Here is a 26,425-nt window from a genome sequence, read left to right as displayed (position 1 = left end):
GTAGAGAACGTGAATAAAATCGTGTTTTGTGCGTCAACCTAGGCAGTTTTAATATTCACCTTAGATATATTATTTCATCACATTATTCCTTTTTTGCGCTGCACCCTCACCACACCTTGAGGCTCACATATGGGATTTAAGTATCCTTCCCCCAAAGTTACACACATATGAAAACATCTCTGAGCTCCTTCAACACAGTGAAGAAGTTGTATCTCCCAGTATGACTAGGTTTTCCTACTGGTAAGGAGGAACCCATATGATGAAGCATGTCACCTACCGGTGAGTGAGGGTTCTAGTCTTTAAGGGATAAATTCCCTCTTACTATTTTTCTTTTCTTTATTTAGCTTACATTGGAAATCTTGTCTATTGAGAGAGTTTGAATACAGACTATACTTTTCTGCCGATTATAGGCCTCTAGTGCGTTGATAAGACCCGAGGAGATAGTGTGTTGACTGGAAGCCACCTGAAGATTTTGCGGAGCATGAGTAGGGCGTGGAAGCAGTCAGAAGAGACTGCATTTATCTGTTCTATCGTAGATAGCTTGCTGTCCAAGATGATGCAGAGATTGCGACTGTGGTCTATTAGGTAGGTTGAGGGCCAAGATCCGCAGGCCTGCATGTGTCATTCCATAGAGAGGTTGTTCCCAAAGATGAGGACTTCTGTCATATCTGTGTTGAGCTTGAAACAGTTCTCCTTCATCCAGTCGGTGATGTACCGCATATATCTAAGGAAGTTAGCTCTGGTGGTGTAGGGGTCCTGTGACAGCGAGAGGATAAGCTGGGTGTCATCAGCATAAAAGATCATGTTGAGTTTGTGCAATCTGACAATGTTTGCCGGGGAGGGTCATGTATGTGTTGAAGAGGGTTGGGCCGAGGTACAATCCTTTGCAGACCCTGCACAGAGTTTCGATGAACAGTAGGCGATTGATTATTTGGGTTCTTCCGGTGGGATATGAGGTGATACATTTGAGGGAATCTCCCTGGCTTTCAAAGTGGTGGAGTCTGTTGATCAAGATGTGATAGGAGACAGTGTTGGAGGCAGCTGACAGGTCCCGGGCGAAGAGGGCTGCCATTTGTCTGCTATCCAGGATGGCCCTGATGTCATCGGTGGCTGTGATCACGGCTGTCTCAATGCTGTGGTTGACTCAGAATCCGGATTGAGCGGGTTCCAGGAGGTTGGTATATTCCAGGTGTTCAGTGAGTTGATGGTTGATTGCCTTCTTCACAACCTTTGCCGGAAAGTGGAGCAGGGAGATGGGCTGGTAGTTCTTCAATTCTGCTGGGTTGGTGGATGGTTTTTTTAGGAGGGGCCTCTCTTCAGCATGCTTCCAGTCCTCAGGGAAGGAGGCCAAGGTGATGGAGGTGTACATGATTTCTCTTGGGCTTGTCACCAATTGTCCTGCTCCCACGGCTGAAGGCGTGGTGGGGACATGGGTCAGTGGGTGCTCCAGAGTGCACATGATGCTCTGCCGTTTTAGCTGGCCAGGACATTGAGCTGCCAATCATATATGTTTGTCAGAATTAACTTGAATAGCTTTAAAAAGAAAATCTCACAAGCTGACAGTGTCAAACTGTTAAATTTTGACAAAAAATTACTCCATAAGCTATATCCATAGCCATGCATTCCACTATCCATTGATGGGCCATTGCAGTAACAACTCTTGTAGCTCATAGGGTTTCCTTTGCAGAATGCTATGTACGCTCACAAAAAGCTTGTGCTACTACAGAATTATACACTTTCAAGACCTATGCCCTCCTCTGCTCCAAAGATCCTTAGCCATGCATTCTACCATCCATTGATGGGCCATCGCAGTAACAACTCTTGTAGCTCATAGGGTTTCCTTTGCAGAATGCTATGGGCTCACAAATAAAGCTTTTGCTACTACATAATTATATACTTTCAAGAACTGTGCCATCCTCGGCTCCAAAGAGGTGGCCATCCAAATATGCCTGCCCATTACTTCAGACTCACCCCATTCCCAACTTTATCAAGTGCTTATTGTGTAGAAATTGCTCAATGCCCTTTTCCACTCTCATAACAACAGCCCTCCACTTCATCTCTTAGATATTATCTTTTCAAACCAGGATCTGAAATAAACATGTTGACAAAATCCACATCTTTGTCAACACCACCATCAAGATCTTCCACATACAAAATTGTGCGCAATATGTCTGTGGCCTCACCCCTTTGTGATACACTTTGGTACAATTGGAACATTGCCTTCAAAAATTAAGGGTCTGTCAGAGGGTGTAGCAGGGAACTTCATCCATCAGTACCATATCTCCTGAAAAGAATGTAAGGTCCATAATAGGATACCATTTTGAACCTCTTTATGAAATGTATCACTGGCTCATCATCCCCTGACACCTACACAATCTTCTACCATCCCCTACAAACCAAATATGTTTCATCCTTGTATATCTCTTTCCTATGGTAAAATTGATAATGGCCACTTTGAAATTCTTTGAAAGCCTCATCATCTGAGTGAACAACCCCCAAAATGCCTTTGTACAAGGAATTTTGCCATAAATGTAAAACTTAACTGACGTACTCAAGCCAAAGGTTTAATTAACTATTCAATCAAGTCTCACACCTTGCATCATGGCACACCAGCTCTCACTGGGGTCAAACGTATTCTGATTTGGATATCTAAAAAATGCAATGCAATGTTGTACATCTCATGACTTACCAGTGACTCGGGAAATATATCTCAACTATATCTAGAAATGTCTTACTTAACCGCATCGCTGCGGCAGTTATTTTTGCGCTACGCGGCTTTTTTGTAAAAGCTGCGTTAGAAGACGAGCTCAGCTCGTCATCCGCACATGCCCCCCGTGGCTGATGACGAGCTGAGCTCGTCATCAGCATCGAAGGGGTTAATATCACTCTAACTTACTGCTGTTAAAATGACAATTCTGCCAAGAATTCTGTGTGAATCATATGTTTCTGCTTGTGAGTGAAGGAGGCAGGTGTTTAATTCTGATCAGTACACTTTATTTCATATTTAGTCAGAAGTTTACCACCTATCTGACTACAAAATACTGAATAGCCAAAAAAGGAATGTTCTCCAAAATCTTCCCGAAGATAGGCAATTAATATTTTGGGGCTCCATAATATTTCATGTCCTCAAATTTGTAAGTTGACGAACCGCACTTTAAAGATCGTCTTCTCTAAACGATTCAGCAGCTAGGTTTTTAGGTTTTGATACACGATTTTATACACGTTAAGGTGAAGGCTTCGTGATTGTAAGTACAAGGTAACGTTGTGGAAATAGTTATTCATATGTGCTTAAGACTGTTGCCTTCTCATCACTGCAACATTTCAGAGTCCTGATATATTGAGAGAAAATGTGACGAAATACAATTATACATAAGTCTAATAGTCTCTGCAAGGATGCCAAATTAAATATGAGAAAATTAGAATTAACTGAAATTTCTTTGAAGAGTAGACATACTTGGCGACTGCTCTCTGATCACCGCCACCACGCTCTCAGACACTGCAGAAGGGTTGACCCTACGTTTTTTTACAAATTGAGAAATCTAGTCTAATTGGATAGTTTCAGGAGTGACTGAAAAATACAGGCTGTCAGTGTGACTTAAATGCCTAAATTGCTGGCTTTTTAGGTAATTTTGTACAAATAAAAAGCAACTGAAATGAGCTTTAATAATAGAAGTGACATTGAAATCTTAACTGACGGAGGTCTAGTTAGTGCTGCCTGAGTTCTTTATGTACTGTCGAGCAATTCCTGGTTGAGAGCACTGCCAGCTGCAGCCTGAGCGGGAAAGCGCAGGTTCGTATAGATGGAACTTGTTCCAGATACCATGCGCTATCCTCACAGACTTAAATGGTAAATTCTGTCTTTACATTTCCGTTCACTGTGGGCCGGTGAAAACGGCAAACATGAATACAACTTAGCCTTTGTGCTGCTGAATGAATTAACGTGGCACCTATTGCAGTGGGAAAATAGACTGAATAAATGAGCTAAATAAATCGAACCTTTTAATATTTCATAGATATATTCTCTTACTTTTATGGGGCGTCAGTGGTCATAAAGATAAAGTGCAATAATATAAATTATTAAAATATCAGCACGCTTGCTTCTAATGATTTCCTATGCTCTTACACAAACTAGTAAAAATCAGGAAAGAGAACCATACTACTGACCTGAGCCTTCAGGGCAGGGCATATAATTAATGTTTTCAATTCCTACTCTGCTATATATTAAGTTTGGCTAATATGGTAACACATCCCAGCTCCAAACAGCACATCATCACTCAAGTTAACACCTAACAGTGACAAAGCTGAACAGCACATCAGCACAAAAGAACACAACACTGACATTTGAGAATGATAATAAAGAACAAATAAAACATCTCAAATAACACAAAATGGCAACTCACTACACAACAACAAAGCATAAACACGAAAAAACATCATATCAACACAACACAGGGACACAGCATACAAAAGAAACAAACAAACAGTAAAAAAGAAAAACTCCATCCAGCACAATCCAATTTGCCACCATTTGATTTCCATGAAGTAGACACTGATTATTCTATAGCCCATAAACTCCACACGGTGTGCACGTATTTTGACATAGACAATGCATGGAAGAGTTTTCTAATATGAAATATAGACTGCAGTTTGGTCACATAAAGTTTGTAAATGGGCCCTTTCAGAAATTATAGTTCTGATGTAAATGCTGTGACCTCCCTCTCATCCATATACATCCACTATAAAATTGCAGCACATATGACATACAGGCTGCAGTGTATGTACAGAGTATATGTAGATGGCGAAGCAGGTAATTCTTTTATGGGAACAGCAGAACTTAAAGTTTATTTTCCATTCCTTTTTCTTTGTAGCCTCCATTGTGATTCAGAAATGGTGGTGCCAAATGCAACCATGTTTAGAAGGAGAAGAATGCAAGGTTTTACCTGACCTTAGAGGATGGAGCTGTAGTACTGGAAACAAAGTAAAAACAACCAAGGTGAAGTATGACCACAATTTATATCAGTTTTTTCTTACTTGTCTTACAATAATAACATGTTTAGGGTTTATGCCTAATTGTCTGCCTCCATCACAACTTTGGATTTAATGTGTGGATTTAAAGCGTGGAGTTGCATTTTCCCCCTTTGCAATGGCACATGTATGACTTTTCCTGAAGGTTGGGGGATATTAGGCCATCCCTTTATTCCAGATTCCAAAACGTGTTAAATCATCATGCTATAAGTGAAAACATAAAATCGTACTTAGCCATATGGCTGAGAGGACCTAAATTAGTTTGCACCAGTATTACTGAACAGCTCCCATTTCAAGTATGCCATGTTGTCTCAGCATCTGGAAGTCCATCTCATATAAGGGTTTCTACAGGTATCGATGAGCCTCATAAAAAAGAATATTTCTATGGAGATATTTGGAAGAGAATCAATATGAGTGAGGTGATAAGTTGTTGCTAAACATAGTTAGGCTTGGGGTCCTTTTGTTTAAAAACATTTGTGAGTTAGAACATCAGATGTGAAAGTAATCAAGACTTCTAACAGTTCTTTTGCAGGTGAATAGTACGTTTGTGAGTGGCCATGGCACCACACATTTTAAGTACCACCCTACTCTCCCCTCTCTGGATAGGCAAGGAAATGTTTTTATATTTGGATATCCTGATATATCCCCTCTAGACTGTCCCCTTTGAAGGATCGTTTCCATTGGATAATTTTAGTCTTAGCCCACAATACATAAGAGTCACACAAATAAAGTCTTGCTCCTGCCATCATTCCAAATGTAGCTCATGCACTAAGGGAGAAAAGTGTATTTCTGTAACCCTGTAGTAAAAGATGTTTCCTCTTCACATGTAACATAATTCTCTCATAGCCGGAATTGAAGTTTTTTCCCCGGATCAAGTCCTTTTTAGGTCTCGGCCTGCGAAAGACTGCTCACATGCGCAGTCGAGCTGGCTAGATTTAATGAGTTAGGGGATTTTCTACTAGTGAGGTTAAGCCCCGCCCCTCTTCTACATTGGCTGGCGTCACCGTTCATTCAAAATGGTGGCCAGCCTTTGGCGAAGAGGTCCTAGTGATTTTCTTCTTTCTCTTTAAGCCCCGTCCTTTTCAGACTGGGGTCCTTGACTTACTGCTGGCGTAAAAGGTTTCTTATCTTCTTTATGGGTCCAGATGGCCCCATAAAGAAGATTTATTTATTTATTTAAAGAGTTTTATATAGCGCTGGCTAGACCTGAAGGTATCAGAACGCTTTACATGAGAATTAACAATGTAACAGAGAGAGTTCATCAATTACACAATACTTCCCAAAAAATAGGCAATAAAGTTAGGAGAGGAGAGAAAGGAGAAAGAAAAGTAGTGGGTAGTGGAGGGGGCAGGGGAGGTGAGAAAGGGAGGATAAGGGAAGAGACAATAAGGAGAGAAAAAAAATGTCTGTCTAAAGACCGACTAGGTAGGTGACGACCAAGGAGGGAATCCACCGGCCATCTCCCTTATAGCTAAACCAAGTAGCTCCATCGGGCATCAGACAAAATAGTTCAGTCTCAATACATAGAGAGAGGAGGGAAGGAGAGACATAAAAAGAGGGAGGATGCAGGAGGAGACAACAGGAGAGACGAAAGGAAGTGCAACAATGTGGTTCAATAATATACCAGAAAAAGATCAACAAGTAAACATTATATCAAACAATCAGCAATACATTAGGGGAGGAGAGAAAGGAGAAAGTAGTGGGGGGTAGGGGAGGAGAGAAAGTGAGGGTAAGGGAAGAGACAACCGTAGAGACGAAAGGAAGACTGTCTAAAGACCGACTGGGTAGGTGACGACCAAGGAGGGAATCCACAACCCATCTCCCCTATAGCTAAACCAGGTAGCTTCATCGGGCATCAGACAAAATAGTTCGGTCTCAATACATTGAGAGAGGAGGGAAGGAGAGACATAAATAGAGGGAGGATGCGGGAGGAGACGACAGGAGAGACGAAAGGAAGTGTAACAATGTGGTTCAGCAATATACCAGTAAAAGATCAACAAGTAAACATTATATCAAACAATCAGCAACACATTAGGGGAGGAGAGAAAGGATAGAGAAAGTAGTGGGGGGTAGGGGAGGAGAGACAGTGAGGATAAGGGAAGAGACAACCGTAGAGATGAAAAGAAGTCTGTCTAAAGACCGACTGTGTAGGTGACGACCAAGGAGGGAATCCACGGCCCATCTCCCCTATAGCTAAACCATGTAGCTCCAGGAAGTCGGGGCACCTAGTCTGAAAGGGACGGGGCTAAAAGACAAAAGGCAGCGCTTGTTTTTCTTATTCCGTTCCCTCATTCTGGTTCTTAAAGCCCCTTTGCCTCTTGCCCTCTTCTCTTCTAGTTTGCATTCCCCTCATTCCCTCAGTTCCTTCTCTCATCTCCCCGCTTCCTTTCCCTGCCCCTCCTCAGTCTCCTCTCTCTCTTTCCTTCTCTTCTCTTCTCCTATCCCTCTCTATGCCGTCCTCTTCCCTTCCCCCTCCTGTCTCCTCGCCTGCCTTCCCTTACCTCGCCACAGTGATTATGAGCCAGAGGCTTTGGCTGTTCGCTCTGAGCCCAGCAGTACCTGCTCCTCTGCCTGCAAGGGAAAGAGGGGCTGAGGGAAGTGGCAGAGGAGAGGCGGGAACCAGGGCTGCCGTGTCTGTAGAGGAGCCGTGAACGCAACAGGTGCAGCCCCTCACAGGGACGGGAACTAGCCCCCCCAGTGTCTATCCTTGACCCTACCCCAGCAGGAGACCCCGCCGGTAGTCACAAGACCCCCCTAAACCATTAAAGTCACCCTCCCACGAGTGCCCAACAGGTACCAGGAAGATCCCTCAGTAGAGCTGGGACCCTCTCATACGGGAGACACCAATGGACTCTGTCAGCAGCACAGCAGGAGATCCAGCACCCATCCCTGCTGCAGACTCCCAGCACCCACCTCAGCAGGATCCCAAAAGACACACACACAGCCGCGCTCTGATCCCAGCCATAGATGCCTGGCGCGCAGCAGCTCCTCGCTCCACCCTGTGACCCTCAACAGGCAGCAGCACCACAGCGCAGCAGGAGACCAAACACGCAGCAGTACCTCACTCATAGGTGACATTGGTCACAAGACCCCCCCAGCAATTATCTGCACACTGTCATAGCCTGAAACCTGTAGCAGAAGCCAGCAGCATGTACCCCGCCCTAGCAGAAGACCCCACAACAGGTGTAAGAGGCATCCTCAGCAGCGGATACCAGTACCTCACTGCAGCTACTGGAAGCATCTCACTCAGAGGTACAGACGACCACCCAGCAGATTCATACCCCAGTCTGCCCCCTCTATAGGATATGATACCCAAATGTCCCAGAAGGTTCTCTCCGTACAACAGGTACTACCCCAGTGACAGCACGCACGACAAGTACACCTATACCGCGGGCAAGTACATCTCTCACTACCCCTACAGAAGCAGCCCAGCGGGAGTACCTAGCTACCTCTATAGGAGCCACCCAAAAGGAATACATAACTACCCTTACAAATGCAGCCGGCAGGAGTTCATACCCCAGTCTGCCCCCTCTATAGGGAAATGACACCCAAATGTCCCAGAAGGTCATCTCCATACAACAGGTACTACCCCAGTGACAGCACGCACGACAAGTACACCTATACCGCGGGCAAGTACATCTCTCACTACCCCTACAGAAGCAGCCCAGTGGGAGTATCTAGCTACCTCTATAGGAGCCGCCCAAAGGGAATACATAGCTACCCCTACAGATGCAGCCGGCAGGAATTCCTCGCAACCCCTACAGAACCCGGCCATTGTAAGTACTTCACTGCCCTTACAGGAGCATCCCAGTGGGAGAATCTCGCTATTCCTTACAAGAGCATGAGTCCATTGGTATTCCTACAGGAGCCGCCCAGCGAGAGTACCTCGCTACCCTTATAGAAGCAGACCAGCAGGAGTACTTGATACCCCTACAGGAGCAGCTCAAGAAGAATACTTTGCTACCCCTACATTAACAGCCCCGTGGGAATACCTAGCTACGCTTACAGGAGCAGCCCATGGGGAGCACCTCACTATCCCTTCAGAGGCAGCCAAGCGGGAGAACCTAGATACCTCTATAGGAGCATCCCAAGAGGATTACATAGTTACCCATACAGGTGCAAACCGACAGGAGTACCTTGCTACCCCTACAGAAGTGGGCCAGTGTAAGTACATTGATGGGAACTAGCCCCCCACACCTCCCCCACCAGAGTCTATCCTTGACCCTACCCCTGCTGGGGTAGGGTCGGTGCCTGTGACCCTACCCCAGCAGGAGACCCCGCAGGGAGTCACGAGACCCCCCTAAACCCTCTCAGTCTCCCTCCCACCGAACGCCCAACAGGTACGAGGGAGATCCCTCAGTGGAGCCGGGACCCTCTCATTCGGCAGACACCAATGGAATCTGTCAGCATCACAGCGGGAGATCCGGCACCCATCCCTGCTGCAGACTCCCAGCAGCTGACAGCACCCACCCCAGCAGGATCCCAAAAGACACACACACCCGCGCTCTGATCTCAGCCATGGATGCCCAGTGCTCAGCAGCTCCTCGCTCCGCCCTGTGACCCTCAACAAGCAGCAGCACCACAGCGCAGCACGAGACCCCAAACACGTAGCAGTACCTCACTCATAGGTGACATTGGTCACAACACCCCCCAGCAATTATCTGCATCCCGCCCTAGCCTGAAACCTGTAGCAGAAGCCAGCAGCATGTATCCCACCCTAGCAGAAGACCCCACAACAGGTGTAAGAGGCATCCTCAGCAAGGGAAACATCACTTACAACGCATTTATTACAACGCACTACCATTACAACGCAACCATTACAACGCAAACCATTACAACGCATTGCGCTGGGGGGCGCTCTAGGATAGGGAATATATTTAATTTACTATCCAACACCTTCCCTACTATCCACGGAGACTGGAGTTGGAATAGTAAATTAAATAAATCACTATCCAGCGCTTAAAAGCACTATGCTTTGTAGTGGTATGCGATGTAAAAACCGCGTTGTAACAGCAGGCGTTGTAATAGCCTGCGTTGTAACGTCACCAATCCCCTCAGCAGCGGCTACCAGTACCCCACAGCAGCTAACGGAAGCATCTCACTCAGAGGTAAAGACGACCACCCAGCAGATTCATACCCCTGTCTGTCCCCTCTATAGGGATATGATACCCAAATGTCCCATACGGTTCTCTCCGTACAACAGGTACTACCCCAGTGACAGCACGCACGACAAGTACACCTATACCGCAGGCAAGTACATCTCTCACTACCCCTACAGAAGCAGCCCAGCGGGAGTACCTAGCTACCTCTATAGGAGCCGCCCAAAAGGAATACATAACTACCCCTACAGATGCAGCCGGCAGGAGTTCCTCGCAACCCCTACAGAACCGGGCCATTGTAAGTACTTCACTGCCCTTACAGGAGCAGCCTAGCGGGAGAACCTTGCTATTCCTTACAAGAGTTGCACAGAAGGAGTCCATTGGTATTCCTACCAGAGCCGCCCAGCAAGAGTACCTCGCTACCCTTATAGAAGCAGCCCGGCAGGAGTACCTTGCTACCCCTACAGGAGCAACCCAAGACGAATACCTTGCTACCCCTACATTAACAACCCGTGGAAATACCTAGCTACGCTTACAGGAGCAGCCCATGGGGAGCACCTCACTATCCCTACAGAGGCAGCCCAGCAGGAGAACGTAGATACCTCTACAGGAGCATCCCAAGAGGATTACCTAGTTACCCCTACAGGTGCAAACCGACAGGAGTACCTCTCTACCCCTTCAGAAGCGGGCCAGTGTAAGTACATTGCTGTCCCTACAGGAGCACCCAGCGGGTAATATCAACTCTCACCCACCCCCCAATTAGCCCTCGAGGGTTGGGGGGTGCGATATGTGTGGGAAGAGGGGGAAAGCCAAGCCTGCTGCTCTGCATCCCCTAGTGAGGCGGGTATGTGTGGGAGGGGTAGCAAAATCCTTTTAGCGTGGTGTTTGGGCAACACTGTGTTGGGGCAGTCCTCTGCTGCCACGTTTTGCTGAGTTGGCCGGAAAGCCACGCTACCCCCCCCATCTGGTGAGCAATAGCATTCCCCCCATCAGCTGCGAGGGGTGGGTGGTAGGCGGGAGCCACAGGCTCGCATGCTCTTTCCCTGGAGGCTTCCGGCGCGGCAGCAGAGGGGCAAAGTTGGAGGTTAGCCTCTATTGGTCTGTTGGGCTGGGTACATCCCCTGCAAGCGGTTTTTGATTCCTGGTAGGAGGAACATGGGCTGGACCCCTCGGCATAGAGTTAATATTTACTATTACTCACTCTACTACTAGGTCTCGCATTCGCGAGAGATTAAGATATTGGCATTGTAAATGACAATGCCATTTATGTATCTGTTTTCAAAACAGGCACATAAATAAAAATGTTGTCATTTAGAATGCCAATAGCTCTAACTTTTGCACAGTAAGTGCTTGTTTAGGCTGAAACGCATTGACTGGGCAGGATGTTTTGTTCTTGAAGAATAAAATCTGTTTAAAATTCATCTTTACGGCTCTAGTATATTTATTAACTGATTGAAGACACCATCTTGACAAAACTAGCTTCGACCTTTGAGTTCTTTAAGTTAATAATTGCACTACATGAGTGAGAGTGCCCCACTGCAATTTCACTACCTACTCTGTTGAACATTGTTTGGTGGGAAAATGATGCCTATTTGAAATGTATAGCACTGTGTTTCAAGCTATATATACTAACACTTGTGCAGTGATGACGAGACCTTACTGCTCTCGCCGGACGGGCTGAATTTGTACTAATATTTCAAAAAAAAATTAAACATTAAATTTGTAGATGTTTTGTAGGCAGAAATAGCTTTGTGATGTTAGTCAGGATATGGTTAACGTTAACCTTTACATGTTATACTTTTAAAAACTATGCACCCTGCCTTCACGGGTGGTAAGGCATATTTACTGGTGACTTCTAAATAATTAAAAGGAGAGTTTTAGGATTGTAAAAAGGTATTATTTTGACAACTTGGATTTGCGGTAAAACCTGCACAGCCAGGCTACTAGTCGAAAGCCCGCCGTCATGTTTACATTGTCTCTATAGTGGATGGCACAATGGGTGCTGCAGTCCACTTGTGACATTAACTATGCCTTGGTACCATATTCTAGGGTCTTATAAGTAGGCTAAATATGCCAACCAGGAGTACACCAGTTTTAACACGTTGGAAAGGGGAACAAGCGAATCACTTGTTAGTAGGGGTAAAGCGCAATAGCCAGAAAAAATAGTGTTCAGCAAAAAGATAAAAAATTCAGGGTAACCTTGCAGAAAGGGTGACATTTTTAACATATATTAAATGAGTGATCTGTTTTTTTTAAAGTTGGCTCATAAGGCATGGAAAAACCTAGGGGCTGATTAGGATTGCGGTGATTCCGCATCCTCTGGGCCGGCGGAAGGCACTGCCGGCCCGGAGGATGCAGAATCACCGCTGCGGCCCTTCAATACACCCACCGCCAGATTAGGATGGCGGTGGGATCAGCGGCGGACGGCAGACCGTCCGCCGTTGATCCATGGGGTGTTGGCCGCAATTTTGTGGCAGTGTCTGCAAGACACCGCCAGCCAAATTACAATGTGTGTATACACATGCTTTTCCGCGGCGGATTGCCCGCCGTGGAAAAGCATGTGGAAAATAGCTTCTGGGTGGCTCTTGTGAGCCCCCAGGGTGTGCAGGGGGGTACCTAGGGTACCCCCCCAGCATTTCACCCTGGATTCAAGTTGTAAATTGGTGGGCGGGCTCCCCATGGGTGTGGTGGTCTTCCTGGGACCACCGTGGTGGAGGTCCCATTGGAAGACAGCTAAACTTGTAATAAGGCCCTTAGTAATGCTGCTTGAGCCTTTTGGGGCCTTGGTCTAAGATATCCTTTACGCACAACAGAACTGACTTTGTCTTATAGAATTTACTGAGATCGGGGCTTTAATGAAAATTCCAGGTTCTGTTGTCTCCCTTGAATTTTTTTGAATATGATACCCAGTGAAGAGTGAGACATTTTCTCCAGGGCACAGCTTAGACTTCCTCTGCCCTTAATCTACATGTGATTCATTTAAGTGATTGTTTTCAGAATATATTTGAAAGAGTGGACAACTTGATATATTTTAAACATGATTTCTATGCCTCCATATGCTAGCCACATGCATCTTCAGGAATGCTCGTGGCAAGAATACAGGAGAAACAGTGGGTAGCTGTTTTAACAATTAATCTATAATGCAGCATGCTTTAGAAATAAAATAAAATTAAATACATAAAGTTAGTCGAGTACCTTAAGAATGTAATATCTTGTATTCTAGTAATTTATTGGTAGCAGATTAAAAGTGATACTTAGGGTTGCCGTGTTGGACTTTGATTGTTATGGTGAGTTTGTGACAATCTGGCTAATTTGGGTTCCAATGCATTTGTAGCCATGGTCTAGAATGTCTAACTGAAATGACTTGCTTACGGTCCACCCCTGAATCGGGAAGCATTGGCTCGTTGTGGGGCTTGACCTATTCTTTAAGTCTTGTACAGCTAAAATATTTCTTCTGCAGCCTTTCGTATTAAAGGTTTCTCGAAGTCCCCTTACCTGCGGTAGATTACATACAACAAGCTGATCTGTAGTAGTGGTTAAGCTTGCTTAGGGTTTTGTAATCGTAACATAGTATGCATTGCAGCTTGAAGGTGATGTTTTTCCATGGAATCCAATGCAGAAACCACAGAGCTGGTGCTATGCAATCAGATTTTTTCAAGCCTAGACCTAGCACTCCTGCTTAGTGTTTTTTGTGGGCTAATTTGGGATGCACACATACAATCTACTGCAGGAATCCAGCCAAGAAATCACCAAGGTTCAGGACGATAAACCTTGTGGTGAAAGTTGACCATGAGCGGGACTTTACCAAGCATTTGAAGTTAAATATGCTCACACTGTGTTACACCACCCATATATTCATAAAGGACAGTTTTGGGTCAAACATAATATCCATATCCATCATGTAAGTTAACTTTGGCATACATTGAATTAATGTAACATTATTTCCTATAGGGTGTTAGTTTTATTCCCTTCCTCAACTGCTTTGTATGAGAGAGTGTTGGAGTACCAGTGGATGGACATTGTGGTTCTTGATTTACTCTTAGGCTAGGCTGGAATACATTTAGACCTTGTTTTGATAGCATTAGAGCTGTAGTAACTTTGAAAGTATATTTGGGAATTGCAATGTTCTTACTCTATCGTAGATGTGTGCTTTGCACTAACATACCTATCTCAAAGTTCTATCTATTTTTCTTTTACCTCCATCTACTTTTAACAAATTATTCTCCATTTTTCTGCCACTCCCCCTGGTCCTGTTCACATTTATTCTCCCATTGCCTCAGGGGCAGAGTCTTTGAATTTCTATCTTAACCCCCCTCTTCTCAGAATGTTACTCTATAGCCACAGTCTTCCATAGCTGGAGGGGTTCAATCTTGGTACCAATGCATAAAAAGTGAATCAGAGCCTCCCCCACGAACTATAAAATTATGTCGCTATTGGATTTGGAAGCACAGTGCCACACAAGGTTACTGTACAAAGAGCTAGAAAACTGGCCAACAGAGAAGAAACGGATCCAATGATTTCGTACTGGCTTTCAAAGGCATAGTAGCATTCGAGGATACTTTCCTAACCTTATTATGCCTAATAGACGAAGCTGTGCTCCCTAGGACCCGACCATTTAATTTAGTGTTTATTCATTTTACAAATACCTTCGGTAATACCCTAAAGGCCGGCTTTAGGCAAAGCTAAGGAAGTTGAAGATACCACTGCACCTCTGGAAGGCCATAGAATCACTATACAGTAACACATGGATGAAAGTTAACCCCTCCCCTGCTGGTGACGGAACCACTCCGTCATCAGCCATGGTTGAGCTGTGCTGATGACGGAGCGGTTCCGTCACGGCCCGCTCAGCACGCCTGCGCGACGCAGATTCCACGCCTGCGCTGAGCGTTCTATTGAGCGGGCGGGGCCGTGATGGAACCGCTCCGTCATGAGCACAGCGCAACCGCGGCTGGTGAAGGAGTGGTTCCGTCGCCAGCATGGGCGCGCCGCACGGCCCCACCGCCCCCTTAGCACTACGGCGGAATAGCCGCCATAGTGAAGGGGTTAAACTATCTGCTAACTTTGCAACCTCAGGGAAAATCTATACAAACTGAAGGATTACAACAGGGCTGCATCCTTTCCCCCTTAATTTTAATTTGTGTATTACAGACTTGGAAATTCATCTAGTAGTCCCAAGGATCTTCCCTCCCCATTTGATGAAGCAAAAAATACAAATCTTACAATACACACATGATATGGTGATACTTGATAACATTCAATTTGGCATACATAGGTCGCTTGATGAGCTTGTACAATACTATGCAGTAATTTATATTACCATCATTATAATGAACACAATAATAGTGATCTTTGGCAGAAAGGTGATAAAAACAGGCTCTTTGTTCATTAAAGACTCAAGATTAGAAAGAATAACATGCTTGAAATATCTTGGTGTTAAGCTCAATGACAGTGGGGGGAGGGGAGCTCAGTTAGGCTCTTTGAAATCAATGAAGACATATATCAGATATGCAGGCTAGGCCAACTCTAGAGAAGTCTGGCATGCTAAAACACCAATGCACTACTGACAGCGGTGGCAACAAAGTTGATGCCCTCAATAACTTATAATGCAATAGTGTTTAACCGCATCGCTGCTGCGGTCATTTTTGCGCTGTGTGGCTGTTTTCGCAAAACCGCGTTACATGACGAGCTCAGCTCGTCATCCGCACACGCCACCCGTGGCTGATGACGAGCTGAGCTCGTCATCAGCATCGAAGGGGTTAAGGATCAACTCTGTGAGTGGCTAGGTGCACAACAATGTATCTGCTATCGCCCTCCATTTGCACTAGCCAACCTCAAATATTACTGGAATTCATATAACAAATCAGGATCTAGCCCTTCGGGACAAATGTGTCTCATATTGTCAACATTTTAAAATGGCCCCAATTGGCTCAATGAAACAACTGTTCTGGGAGAAATTCAAGAGTCTGGCTCTGTGAGGAAGATCTAATAAATAAAACCTTAACTTGTAGAACGACAGCAAAGCTATTAATAAAATGAGCAAACATAATTTCATGGCATCAGGACCCCAGGGATCTAAGAGCTAAATTTCACGGCAGCTGGGCTGTGAATCGCTCCACCCCAGGCACCCTTTCTGAATATTTGACTCTGCCCTCTAAAACTGTGCAAAGTATATACACATGAGAATGCGTTTTGCCTTATTCCCCAAAGGGGCTATTGGTATAGTTGCAAGGATGGTGAAGGTGATACGTGATGCAGGTGATGTGGACAAATACAAGAGTCCATAATACATGTGATCTGCATTTGTATAGCTCTAAAACTCCTTGGGCAGCTCTCTTATCTTGTATAAAAGGAGAATCCTGTCAGCTACCTGGACATTTGTTTACATTTGCGAAAGCATTAGTTGGCAATTTAAAATATTTATGATTGCATTTACATTAGTAGGCTTGCTGCATAGAGTACATTGACCCCTGGGACTGGACTCTACTCGCAAAGAGCACTTTTAACCAGAGGGGATCAAATTAAAGAATTAGAATAAGAATAATGTCCTGGATGTGGACTGTTTATGACTTGCATAAAAGGTGAATCATGCCAGCTATCCAGGCGATTTTTAGAAATCTAGGAAAGCTGCAATTGGTAATTAAAAATGCTTATGATTGTTTTCACATTGGCCACCATTTATTTCCACAGAGCACTTTGATTCATGGGTCACACTCTACTAGCACGGTGCACTTTTAATCAGTTGGGACCATATTTAAAAATTAGTCTAAGGGTAAGGCCGAGTATGTGGACTGGCCATGATGGCCCTCATCTGACCATGGAGTAAAGGTTGAAAGAGGCGATGGTTGGCGGACTCCGTTTTGCCCCCACAGGAATGATGGAATAGGAAGCACTTTTAGCACATTTTAGAATAGGGAGCAGCACTGTGGTTTCCATGACGATGTTATGCGTGAGGCAAAGGTAAAAGTGTCAGGTTGGACTATTGGGGATGGGCGTTTGAAGCTCCAAAAGGGGACTACAACCTGATAGCTTTTCCATTTGTAAACACTGTTTTAAGTATGTTTTATAATTGTTATATGTGCTGAGATGTAATGATTTTAGATAATCAAAACAGCAATAAACTTCATTCATAGGAGTGGTGTGATGTTTATCGAACCCGGGAATTACCGGGTGCTAAACATCGCACTGTCCGGTCGCACCTGTCGGAATGTACTAAAGGGTAAAAGGCCCGGTATTTAACAGTACATAAGGCTTTTGGTGCGTTAACAGCAAAAACTGCAAGGTATTTCCCACAAACTCTGAATATGTGATCAGTATCACAGATAATGTACTCTGAACACCTCGGTTTCGGGATTTATCGAATGCTAAAATACTTAAGGGGCTAATCCTACCCAGGACGAAGTATCTTGGGAACATTTCATAAGATGTGCTCATACCTCAGCAGTGTTAAATTACAAAAAAAATCACTAATTCTTCTAGAAAATCTCCCATTGTTCTATATGAGGAAATAACTTTAATGGCATAATGACAAGAACTGACATTTGTTTTTCAAGAGGATGGAGCTTTTAGAATATAGTAAATTTGACATGGTTTATTGCCAGATCAAAATTTATATTTTACTATATATTACAGCCTCCTATTCGATTGCCTCTTTATTAGGATTTCTGCTGCAAAGTTCTTAAAATTGATTCCCTTTAATTTTATTTCTAATTTCATTGCTGATCTTCAGTCTCAGCGTTCTCCCTTTTCATTACTTATTGCGTTTTAAAACGGAATCAATTAACACTTTTTTACACTGCTATAACAAACTAGAGGGATGTAGTGGTAAAAAGGCATTCTCTGCCAAAGTAAGAGACAGTGATTATCATGCACAACAAGTGCCCTGTTGAATAAGTGTTGTCTCTTCTATTAAGAAAACCAAAGTAATGTATTGAACTTATCTAGAATGGATTGCATTAATCCTTTATCATGGTATGTATAAATAGAGGCATGCTTACCTCACATGGTGTACATAAAATTAACAGTTTAAAACTATACAGCGCTTCCAGATGTGAGGATCTCGGAGGCATGAGTGGATCTGCGGGGCGGGGCTTGTGTGGATGCGAGGAAGGGTGCATACATGGACAGGTCGATGGATCAGTCGATTTAATGTCATGGATAGATGAATGAATCATAGAGGATTGAAGGATGGATGGACAGGTGGACACTTAGACCCTCATTATGAGATTTTAAAGCAGAGATACCAGGGGGCCGGAGCTATGTAACTTGTCAGCATTTCTGTCCAATTTCAGCCTCTACATGTTTGAAATGGGTAATAACTATGTGGACCTTGAATAACTGGGCCTTTTTACAGGCAGTGCTCTGGTAATTCAGATATTTTGGACCTCCTCTCATCAGGCAGAACGTGTCAACAGGTGTGCTGGTGGAAGGGATGGGCCCTGCAGGGTAGGTATTTAATTTAAAGGTTGTAGTTATGGATGGTATTGACATTTTCAGGATCGGTGACCTAAGGTGGTTTCAACGGTTAAAGGGATTTTTTTTGTAAGAAATGTATTCTTTTTTATTTTCAATATATTCGTTTTTGAGTTTCACAAGAGCATTCAAAATAGCTTACATGCTTGCAGGGCTGTATTTACACTATTTGAGACCACCCGAGTACAAATTGAGTCTACTGAAATTATAGAACAAAGATTATGCTTCAAAAACTATGCTACTGAGCTTTGATTTTCGAGCATATGAGGACCTTTTAAAATAATATAAATACTAAACAAAGCAGGTGGATTTTAAGTAGCATCGGAAGAGGTTTTTTTTAACTACTTATGCATTCTTACCATGATTTCCTAAGTTTCCCTCAAAAGAGCTGCACACTTCCACTCAACAGAGCTGTCAGTAGTCTGGCATTTAAACTCTGGTTGATAAGTTAAATATGACATCGCCATCTCTTTTGGGGTGTGAGATGATTCAGGAGAATTACTTCTTTTTGGAGCCAATGGATCTTGACCGTTATTGGGCGAATATTCAGTGTACCAGACAATGGCAGACATTTCAGGTTATTTGCCTATGCCAAAGTAATAACAGTCTTTGAAGGCTGACAAACTTTCTTGAAGGTTGCAAATATCTTGCATACACTTAATGGGAAGGTGATCATACTTCATGTTCTTTTGGAATGTCCGGTGACCAAAATAAGTTTATTTGTTGTATACTTGAATGCCACTTATCCTGGACTATGGAGGGACTTATGATACTTACTGTGTTAATAATTTTTATAAATAATGTATATTTTATATTTAATTTGTTGTACTTTCCATCTTTCTATTTATTCAAATGTGTATATGTATGTATGTATGAGACTTATGATGAAACTAACTGTCACCCGAGTGGGATGGGTATGCTCAGACGTGAGTCCCATGCACTCCACACCACTGGATTCAAGCAAGCCGGGCTGAAGAAGGCAGGAATGCCAGAAACCGGTCCTCGGAAGCTTGTTTCCGGTCCATGGAAGGCATGGCTTGGCAGTTCGGGCTGGACTGTTCCCATGAGGCACAGGGTCAGACTGATTTGCATATAGCCATGTCTGAACTGGGGTGGCAGAGTGGGCTAAAGAACGGTGATGGATTAAACCCAGATCTTTTGACTGGGTGTGAGTGTTTGATTGATTCAGATGCTCCGTCCATTACCACCCCCTTTTGTGACGCTTTTGCCTGCCATAAGTGTGGCAGGGTATGCTCAGACGTGAATCCCTTGCTCACTTTACCACTGGATTCAAGCAAGCCGGGCTGAAGAAGGCTGGAATGCCAGAAACCGGTCCTCGGGAGCTTGTTTCCGGTCCAGGGAAGGCATGGCTTGGCAGTTCGGGCTAGACTGTTCCCATGAGGCACAGGGTCAGACTGATTTGCATATGGCCATGTCTGAACTGGGATGGTGTGTAGTGCAAAAAACGATGGATCTAGGCCCAGATCTCTGTACTGGGGTGAATGTATGACATTGTTCTGCATTCTGTCCATCAACTGTGGTCTTTGAAACTAGCTACAAAGCCTTAGAATTGTGTGCAGTGTGTATGCTTTTCTATAGAAGAAGCAGTGAGTGTGGTAGAAGTGGCATAGATGTGAAGATAAGACAATAGATTACACCCAATGGAAGGCTGGTGATGAAGGGGTTTAGGGAAGGGGGTGATGTGGAACATGGTAAGGTATAGGGGAGGGGATCTTCTGCTCAAGGATGTTACAATGTGATGGAGTTTAGCACTCGAATTCCTGGCATATTGCCTTTTTCTTTTGCGATTCCTGACCCTCTGGCTCTTGATGCTGCTGCTTTCTTTTACCAGAGGTCTTAGTCTTGGAATCCAGGTATGATTGGCTATTAAGCCATTGGTGGCCCTTGATTGTAATGCTGGTAAGCAGCACGAGATAATGGCAATTCTGAGTATCATAGGGAGTCTTTTGAACCTGAAAGGATTTTTGATAAGGTGGTCCATGCTTATAGGATGCTTAGTTTCTATATAGATGGGAGAGAACCTCAGACTACATAGTAGTTCTAACATATCCAAATAAAAGGGGCCTCCCTCAGAGAATCAGGATCAACTGATACTAGGAAGGTTTGTTTTGTGTGCAATGTGGGTCCCGGAGCTCAGTGCCATGCATTTGACACTGCCAACAAGTCAATCATAAAGCAGTTGAGTTCTGTTTTGGAGACCCATTCTATTAATTTTTGTTGTTTCTTTATCACATGTGAATTCTTTCTTGGTGCAGTTCAGTTTGAGATAGGCATTGACTATATAAGCTTGCAACATGGCGTGGGAGTTTTTCAGGCAGTCAATGTACAGATAAAACCTTGATTTAGAACTGTGTGGAATTTGCCACCATTGTCAGTCTAGAGTACTCTATGCTACTCTCTGTATGTGTTGACAATCACTTGGTAAGAGGATGTTAGCGTGATGGACGCCAGTGTAAAGTGGGATGTAGCTGGACCAGGAGGAGTTCATCTGGACCATCTGTACACTGTGCTACACATGCAGCTGAAACGATTTCTAGACAATACCATATAAAAATCTATTTTGAGCTGTGATGGTTTCAAGCAATGCTTTCTATTAAATTGGGGTGAAGCTGCAGTACGTTAAGGGGAATCAAGAGGGAAAAACCACCATCATTGTGGATACATAGCATGATATCAGAAAATTGGAAAGTTGCAATCGCTGTACTGCGCTTTTGTTTAAACTCATAGTGGTAGTCTTACAGGAGAGAAGTATATAACTTCTGAAATTCATAGAGTTGGTTTGCAACAACTTGCTCAGCAGTCTTCATCAGAATATAGATGGGTAATATTTTCCATAGTCCTTGAGCCCCCAGTGGGTTCCAGTAAGTGGGATAAGATCTGCCTGGCCTTGAGACCATTTGGAAAAGACCCTTGCACTAGAGATGAATGATGTCTAGTAACTGCATCCGTGTTTTAATAAATAGGTGCAGCCCTTGTCATGTCCCATGATCTGTGCCATTACTGTGGGCAGAGAACTACTGTCCCTGTCCAGGATATGGAGCATAAAGTCGTGGTTGGAAAATAACAAGATTTAGAGGGATCCGTAATGTGACAAAACGTTTTTACCTGGGCCACTAGGAGTAAGGCCTATTCACCTCCTAATGTAAATTCCTGCTGTCATGTGTATGCCTTGTGCTGGCATCCCGTGTGTGTATGTTGAGTGAATGCATGTGTTGTGCATGTATAGTAATAATGCTGCATGTGTGTCACTGAACTTGAATACTGAAGTCAGAGGAACCCATTTTGAATGCTGTTGGACTGGCATGTCAAAAGAAGGAGGGGCAGGGATGTTCTTCCTGACAGTTGGAGCTTATTGCCTGCATTATTGTGGCTGGAGGAATGAGATTGCGGATGTGAAACCGACAGAGACAAAGTTACTTTAGAAAGTTCAAAAGGCTTGTTATTAGCAAGGGGCTACTGACTAGTTCTTTCTGAGCACTGCCATTTGGTTGATGCTGATAGTGTGCAATGAGACTGCAGTTTCTGTTGAGGACAGTGAGGAATTTTGTAGGTCAGATGTTCCCTTTTGTACATTAATTTCAGGGAACTGATGAAAATCAGGTGTAGAAACCTCACACTTTGTTATGTTCCTTTCGTGGGTACTCTGGTCTGGAGACAGTCCCCATTATTTTTTTAAACATAGTTTTATATAGCGTGAACTTAACCCGAAGGTATCGGGTATCAGAGCACTTTACATAGAACTACTTGCATTACTTGAGAACACATTCATTTTTGTTAGGCATGGGGAGATTAAGTTATTTACCCAGAATCACAGGATGTTCAGCGTCATAGTCGAGACTCGAACCAGGTTCCCCAGATTCGAGGTCGACCACCCTAGCCGTTAGACCAACTCCTCTCTCCATGCTGTGAGAAGCATCACTCACACAAAGGCTCTGTCTCGAGAGTAGCTTCAAGGGGACGCTCGAAAGGAGAACCACTTTAAACAGGTTCTGCAATTTCAAGCAGTGTATCCAAATAATCTTTCTAGAAAATGTGCATAAAAAAATGGGACTTACATCACATCATTCTGTTCCAGTTCCAAGTGCTTCATGACCATGGAAATAAGTGCTCTTTAGAGTACTTCAAAGACTACTGTGCATCAAGACTGATATTTGTCCTGGAGGTGAGGGTACATCACCTGATGTCTGCACCTTCTGCTAGTAAAACGAAGTATCTGTCTTAGTTGGAGAGAGGCCAGCATGTCCCACAGACTGAGGGACAACCTGATAGAGCTAACTGAGAGTGAGCTTGGAATGACCCAACCTGCAGAGGATCTCTCAGGTCTCTACTAAACGGTACCTCATAGTAATCGAGTCAAGTACCTTTGCAGTTGACCCATTGGGACTGCATCTACTATAATCATTGTTTTGGCCCAGACAGGACAGCATCTTTCATGAATCACACATTGGCCTGATCAGAGCTGAATGGCTGCCCGAACGGGATCATTAGTAATTTATTGAGAGTCAAATAATGAGAATTTCTGAACATGAGTATAGTTGTTGCTGAATCATTTGGCAAAATGCTAGTTAATTTTTTCTTAGAGGATGGAAGTTAATTGCTCATCATATGTCAATGAAGCATCACAAATCTTACTGCAAATCGAGAATTGTGTGTATATTTGCATACCTGTAGTTCGACACATTCGGGGCTATTTTAAAGGTTAATTTATGCATGACTGAATCTACACATGTAAATTTATTCCTACACTTTTGAGTAACTTTACAAACTTTCTGTAGTCACCGTTTATGAGGGTTAAAATACTCAAAAGATTACACTTAAATGTCCCCAACCTCTTAACAAGAGGTGAAGTCAGTAAAAGTGTCATAAAGAACTGTAAAGTTACTACTAGTAGTGACTTTACAACTATCTTTGATGTTCTGCACACTTGGCGGAGACCTCTGCATTCAGAGAGATCTCGCTATGGTAAAGTATAGGATTATGTTCAATAGTTCATTTAATGTTTAACTTTTTTGAAATGAGTATAATGTAAATATAGTTTATGTATGTATTTTCAATATAGAATATGTTTTTAAATGATACAACACTATTACACACATTTATACAATTAAACTTTAATTAATTAAAGTATACTATATTAAATTGAAATTAAATTAAATAACACCCACCTAAAGTAGCATTTATTTATTATATATTAAAGGTTTCCAAAAGGTATGTATATCATTAATTGAATTTGTTTTAAATGTCAGATTTATATTTAAGTTGAAAAATATTATTAAAATATATATGTTTATTACAATATATACTTATAATTCACATTTTAATTTTAAACATCATAATTGATTCATTTGTATATTTTTATATAAGTTTCATAAATTGATTTATGTTTACATAATTTTCTTTGAGGTGTTATTCTAAGTCCCTACATAAATTATTTTCTATGAGAGGGTGTTCCAGTACCTGTGAGTAGTCATGGGTATCACTGGACTTTTTCCAGCTCTCAGCTGGAGCACATTTACGACTCTTTGGGTCCTTTGTGGCTTTAGTAACATTAGAAGTTCAATTTTGAGAATAGGAAAAGGCTTACTCTATTGTGGGTGGTGCATGCCCTTCACTAAACACCTTGCTTACCCATTTTTCTACCTCCAAACCTTTCAAATTTACAAGTAAGTATTTACCATTTCCAGTTTGTGCCCCTTCCCTCTCAAATTCTTTACTAAAAATGTACAAACACGTGCAGAGATTTCTGTTCATAAAAGATAGGAGAGGGGTGACCCCTACATGTAGGTTTATGAAAAGAATTTAGTAGTTCTACTAAACACACTACTAAAGGCACTTTGTGGATAGGCTCCATCGTTTATAGGGTAGTGTTTCACTCACTTTTTTACAGACTTTTTCAGGATGTTATTCTTAAGAAATGATAGGCTTGGGCAAAATTAAATTTCCACAGGCGTAATATATGCATTTCATATTAGGGTTTATATGAAAAATCCCTGGGATAAAGCAATTTATGTCACACCACACCATTATGACTGTGCACAGATATAATAAAGCTAGACTGAGATTTGTTCAACAAAGTTAAGCTGTAAACAAAAAGTACTTGTTTTGGCAGCATTCAGAACATGTACATACCGGTACCATCTGTTCATGGGGCCACATCATGGCAGGATGCAAAATACAACTTGGGACTTGTGCAGGGTTTTGGTCAGGAATATGGTTAGTGTTAGATTTAGAGTAAGGACAAGTGGTAGAATTAAGAACTAAATTGATTGCATCTTACACTTTCCATCCCACAAACAGTAGGGGAATGCTGAGTTCAGGTGGTCAGCCTTACTCTGCCTGTGGCTTTCTTGCACAGTGAGTGACGACATTTTCGCAGATCACATATGCACATCCGTTGACCGGATTGTGCTTTGGTACATTGAAACTTCTTAAGACTTTTTGCCGCTCCTGCCAAAAGCGGCCAAAGAAATGGAGACCCGCGTTCTCATCTTGTCGCAGCTTGATTATGCCAATTCCCTTTACATCTGCCTTCCTTGTTACCAGATAAAAAAGCTGCAGACTATTCAGAATGCGCCGCTTGAATGCTATTAGGCATTCTGCAAAGCAGTTTCTTCGCGACTTGCATTGGCTACCTGTTGACCAGCACATCTTGCTTAAGGCACTAACCATTACCCACAGTGCCCTTTACAAGTCTAGACCCTGTTACCTTAGGAGGCGTTTTAATTTTTATAAGCCATCCAGGCATTTCCGGTCAACGGGTCAATGCCGTGTTGTCATTCCACGCTACCGCCGCGCCAGAACGGAAGGGAGCTCCCTCTCTGTAAGGGCAGCCAGGGCCTGGAATAGCCTGCCCTTTGAGCTCAGGAATAATCATGATCTTAGGACGTTTAAGAAGCAATTGGAAACCTTACTTTTTAATTAGGTGGTTTAGCTGCTATTTTCACCTCTGTTCAACCCCTCCATTGGCCTATCGCGGCGGGACACTTCCGGGTAGCTGTGCGTGCTATAAATGCTTGGTAACATAACATAACATCTGCCTAGATCAAAGAGGATTTTAGTGCCAGGTCTGGTAGGTCAATACTTTATTTTGTCAATTCGTTTTGCTTTGTATTCTGTAACCTTTCTATTTTATAGGGATGCTTATGTGTTTAAGTTATGTCCTCAGTCATTCAAAGCCAAGAGCATCTTTTTGTGCCACTACAGATATTATTTGCCTGTCACATGCATTAAAACTAGAAGGAGTTTCTATACCTGTTGAAAGATCATCTGCTTGCTAGATGGCCCCCCCGTACTGTTTTATTACTTTATGTTATTAATTATTGTTGAAAGCATATTGCCACCGCGGTTAGACGGAAGCTTTTTATTTTATTTTAGTGGCATATGGTTGCAAATAAATATGTTTTTAAATATCAGCTTACCAACTTTAGATCTATTGGCATTGACGATGCTTGTTCAGAATCGGTTCTTAAACCGGATGAGCTAAGTACCACCCTTGTAATGGCCCTTGTAGAAAAAGAATTGCATGCCAGCTCATGCCATCTGTTAGCTGCTCAACTGGTTCATGAACTAAGAAAAAGTAACACGGGAGCAGACATTGCTCAACCAATTAGAGTGAATTTTAAATTCGAAATTCAGTTTGTGAACTGGTTCTCGAGGTAAATAGTGAAGATATCTCTATTTTTCATTTTAACATTTCTAAACGACTCCTTTACACCTTTAAAAAAAAATCTATTTTATTCTCAGCTGCAGATTTATGTAAATGTTAGTGAGTTTCAATTAGGCATGGGCGGAAAATCCGTTCCGCTCGCGGA

The 26,425-nt window shown here is 43.1% G+C and overlaps 1 protein-coding gene across 1 annotated transcript in view; it reads left to right on the top strand.

The window, feature by feature from the left end:
• LOC147712639 (chemokine-like protein TAFA-2) overlaps window positions 1-26,425 on the top strand; it is a 404,289-nt gene that overhangs the window by 346,579 nt on the left and 31,285 nt on the right. Inside the window, exon 4 of the mRNA XM_086923335.1 lies at window positions 4,869-4,993. Within this exon, the coding sequence (XP_086779461.1) occupies window positions 4,869-4,993 (125 nt within the window). The remainder of the gene's footprint in view (window positions 1-4,868; window positions 4,994-26,425) is intronic.

This window comes from Lissotriton vulgaris, chromosome 5 (assembly GCF_964263255.1).
Source record: "Lissotriton vulgaris chromosome 5, aLisVul1.2, whole genome shotgun sequence".
NCBI classification, from domain to species: Eukaryota; Metazoa; Chordata; class Amphibia; order Caudata; family Salamandridae; genus Lissotriton; species Lissotriton vulgaris.
The sequence above is the reverse complement of the archived record's forward strand: the minus strand, read 5'-3'. Positions and strand labels throughout refer to the sequence as shown.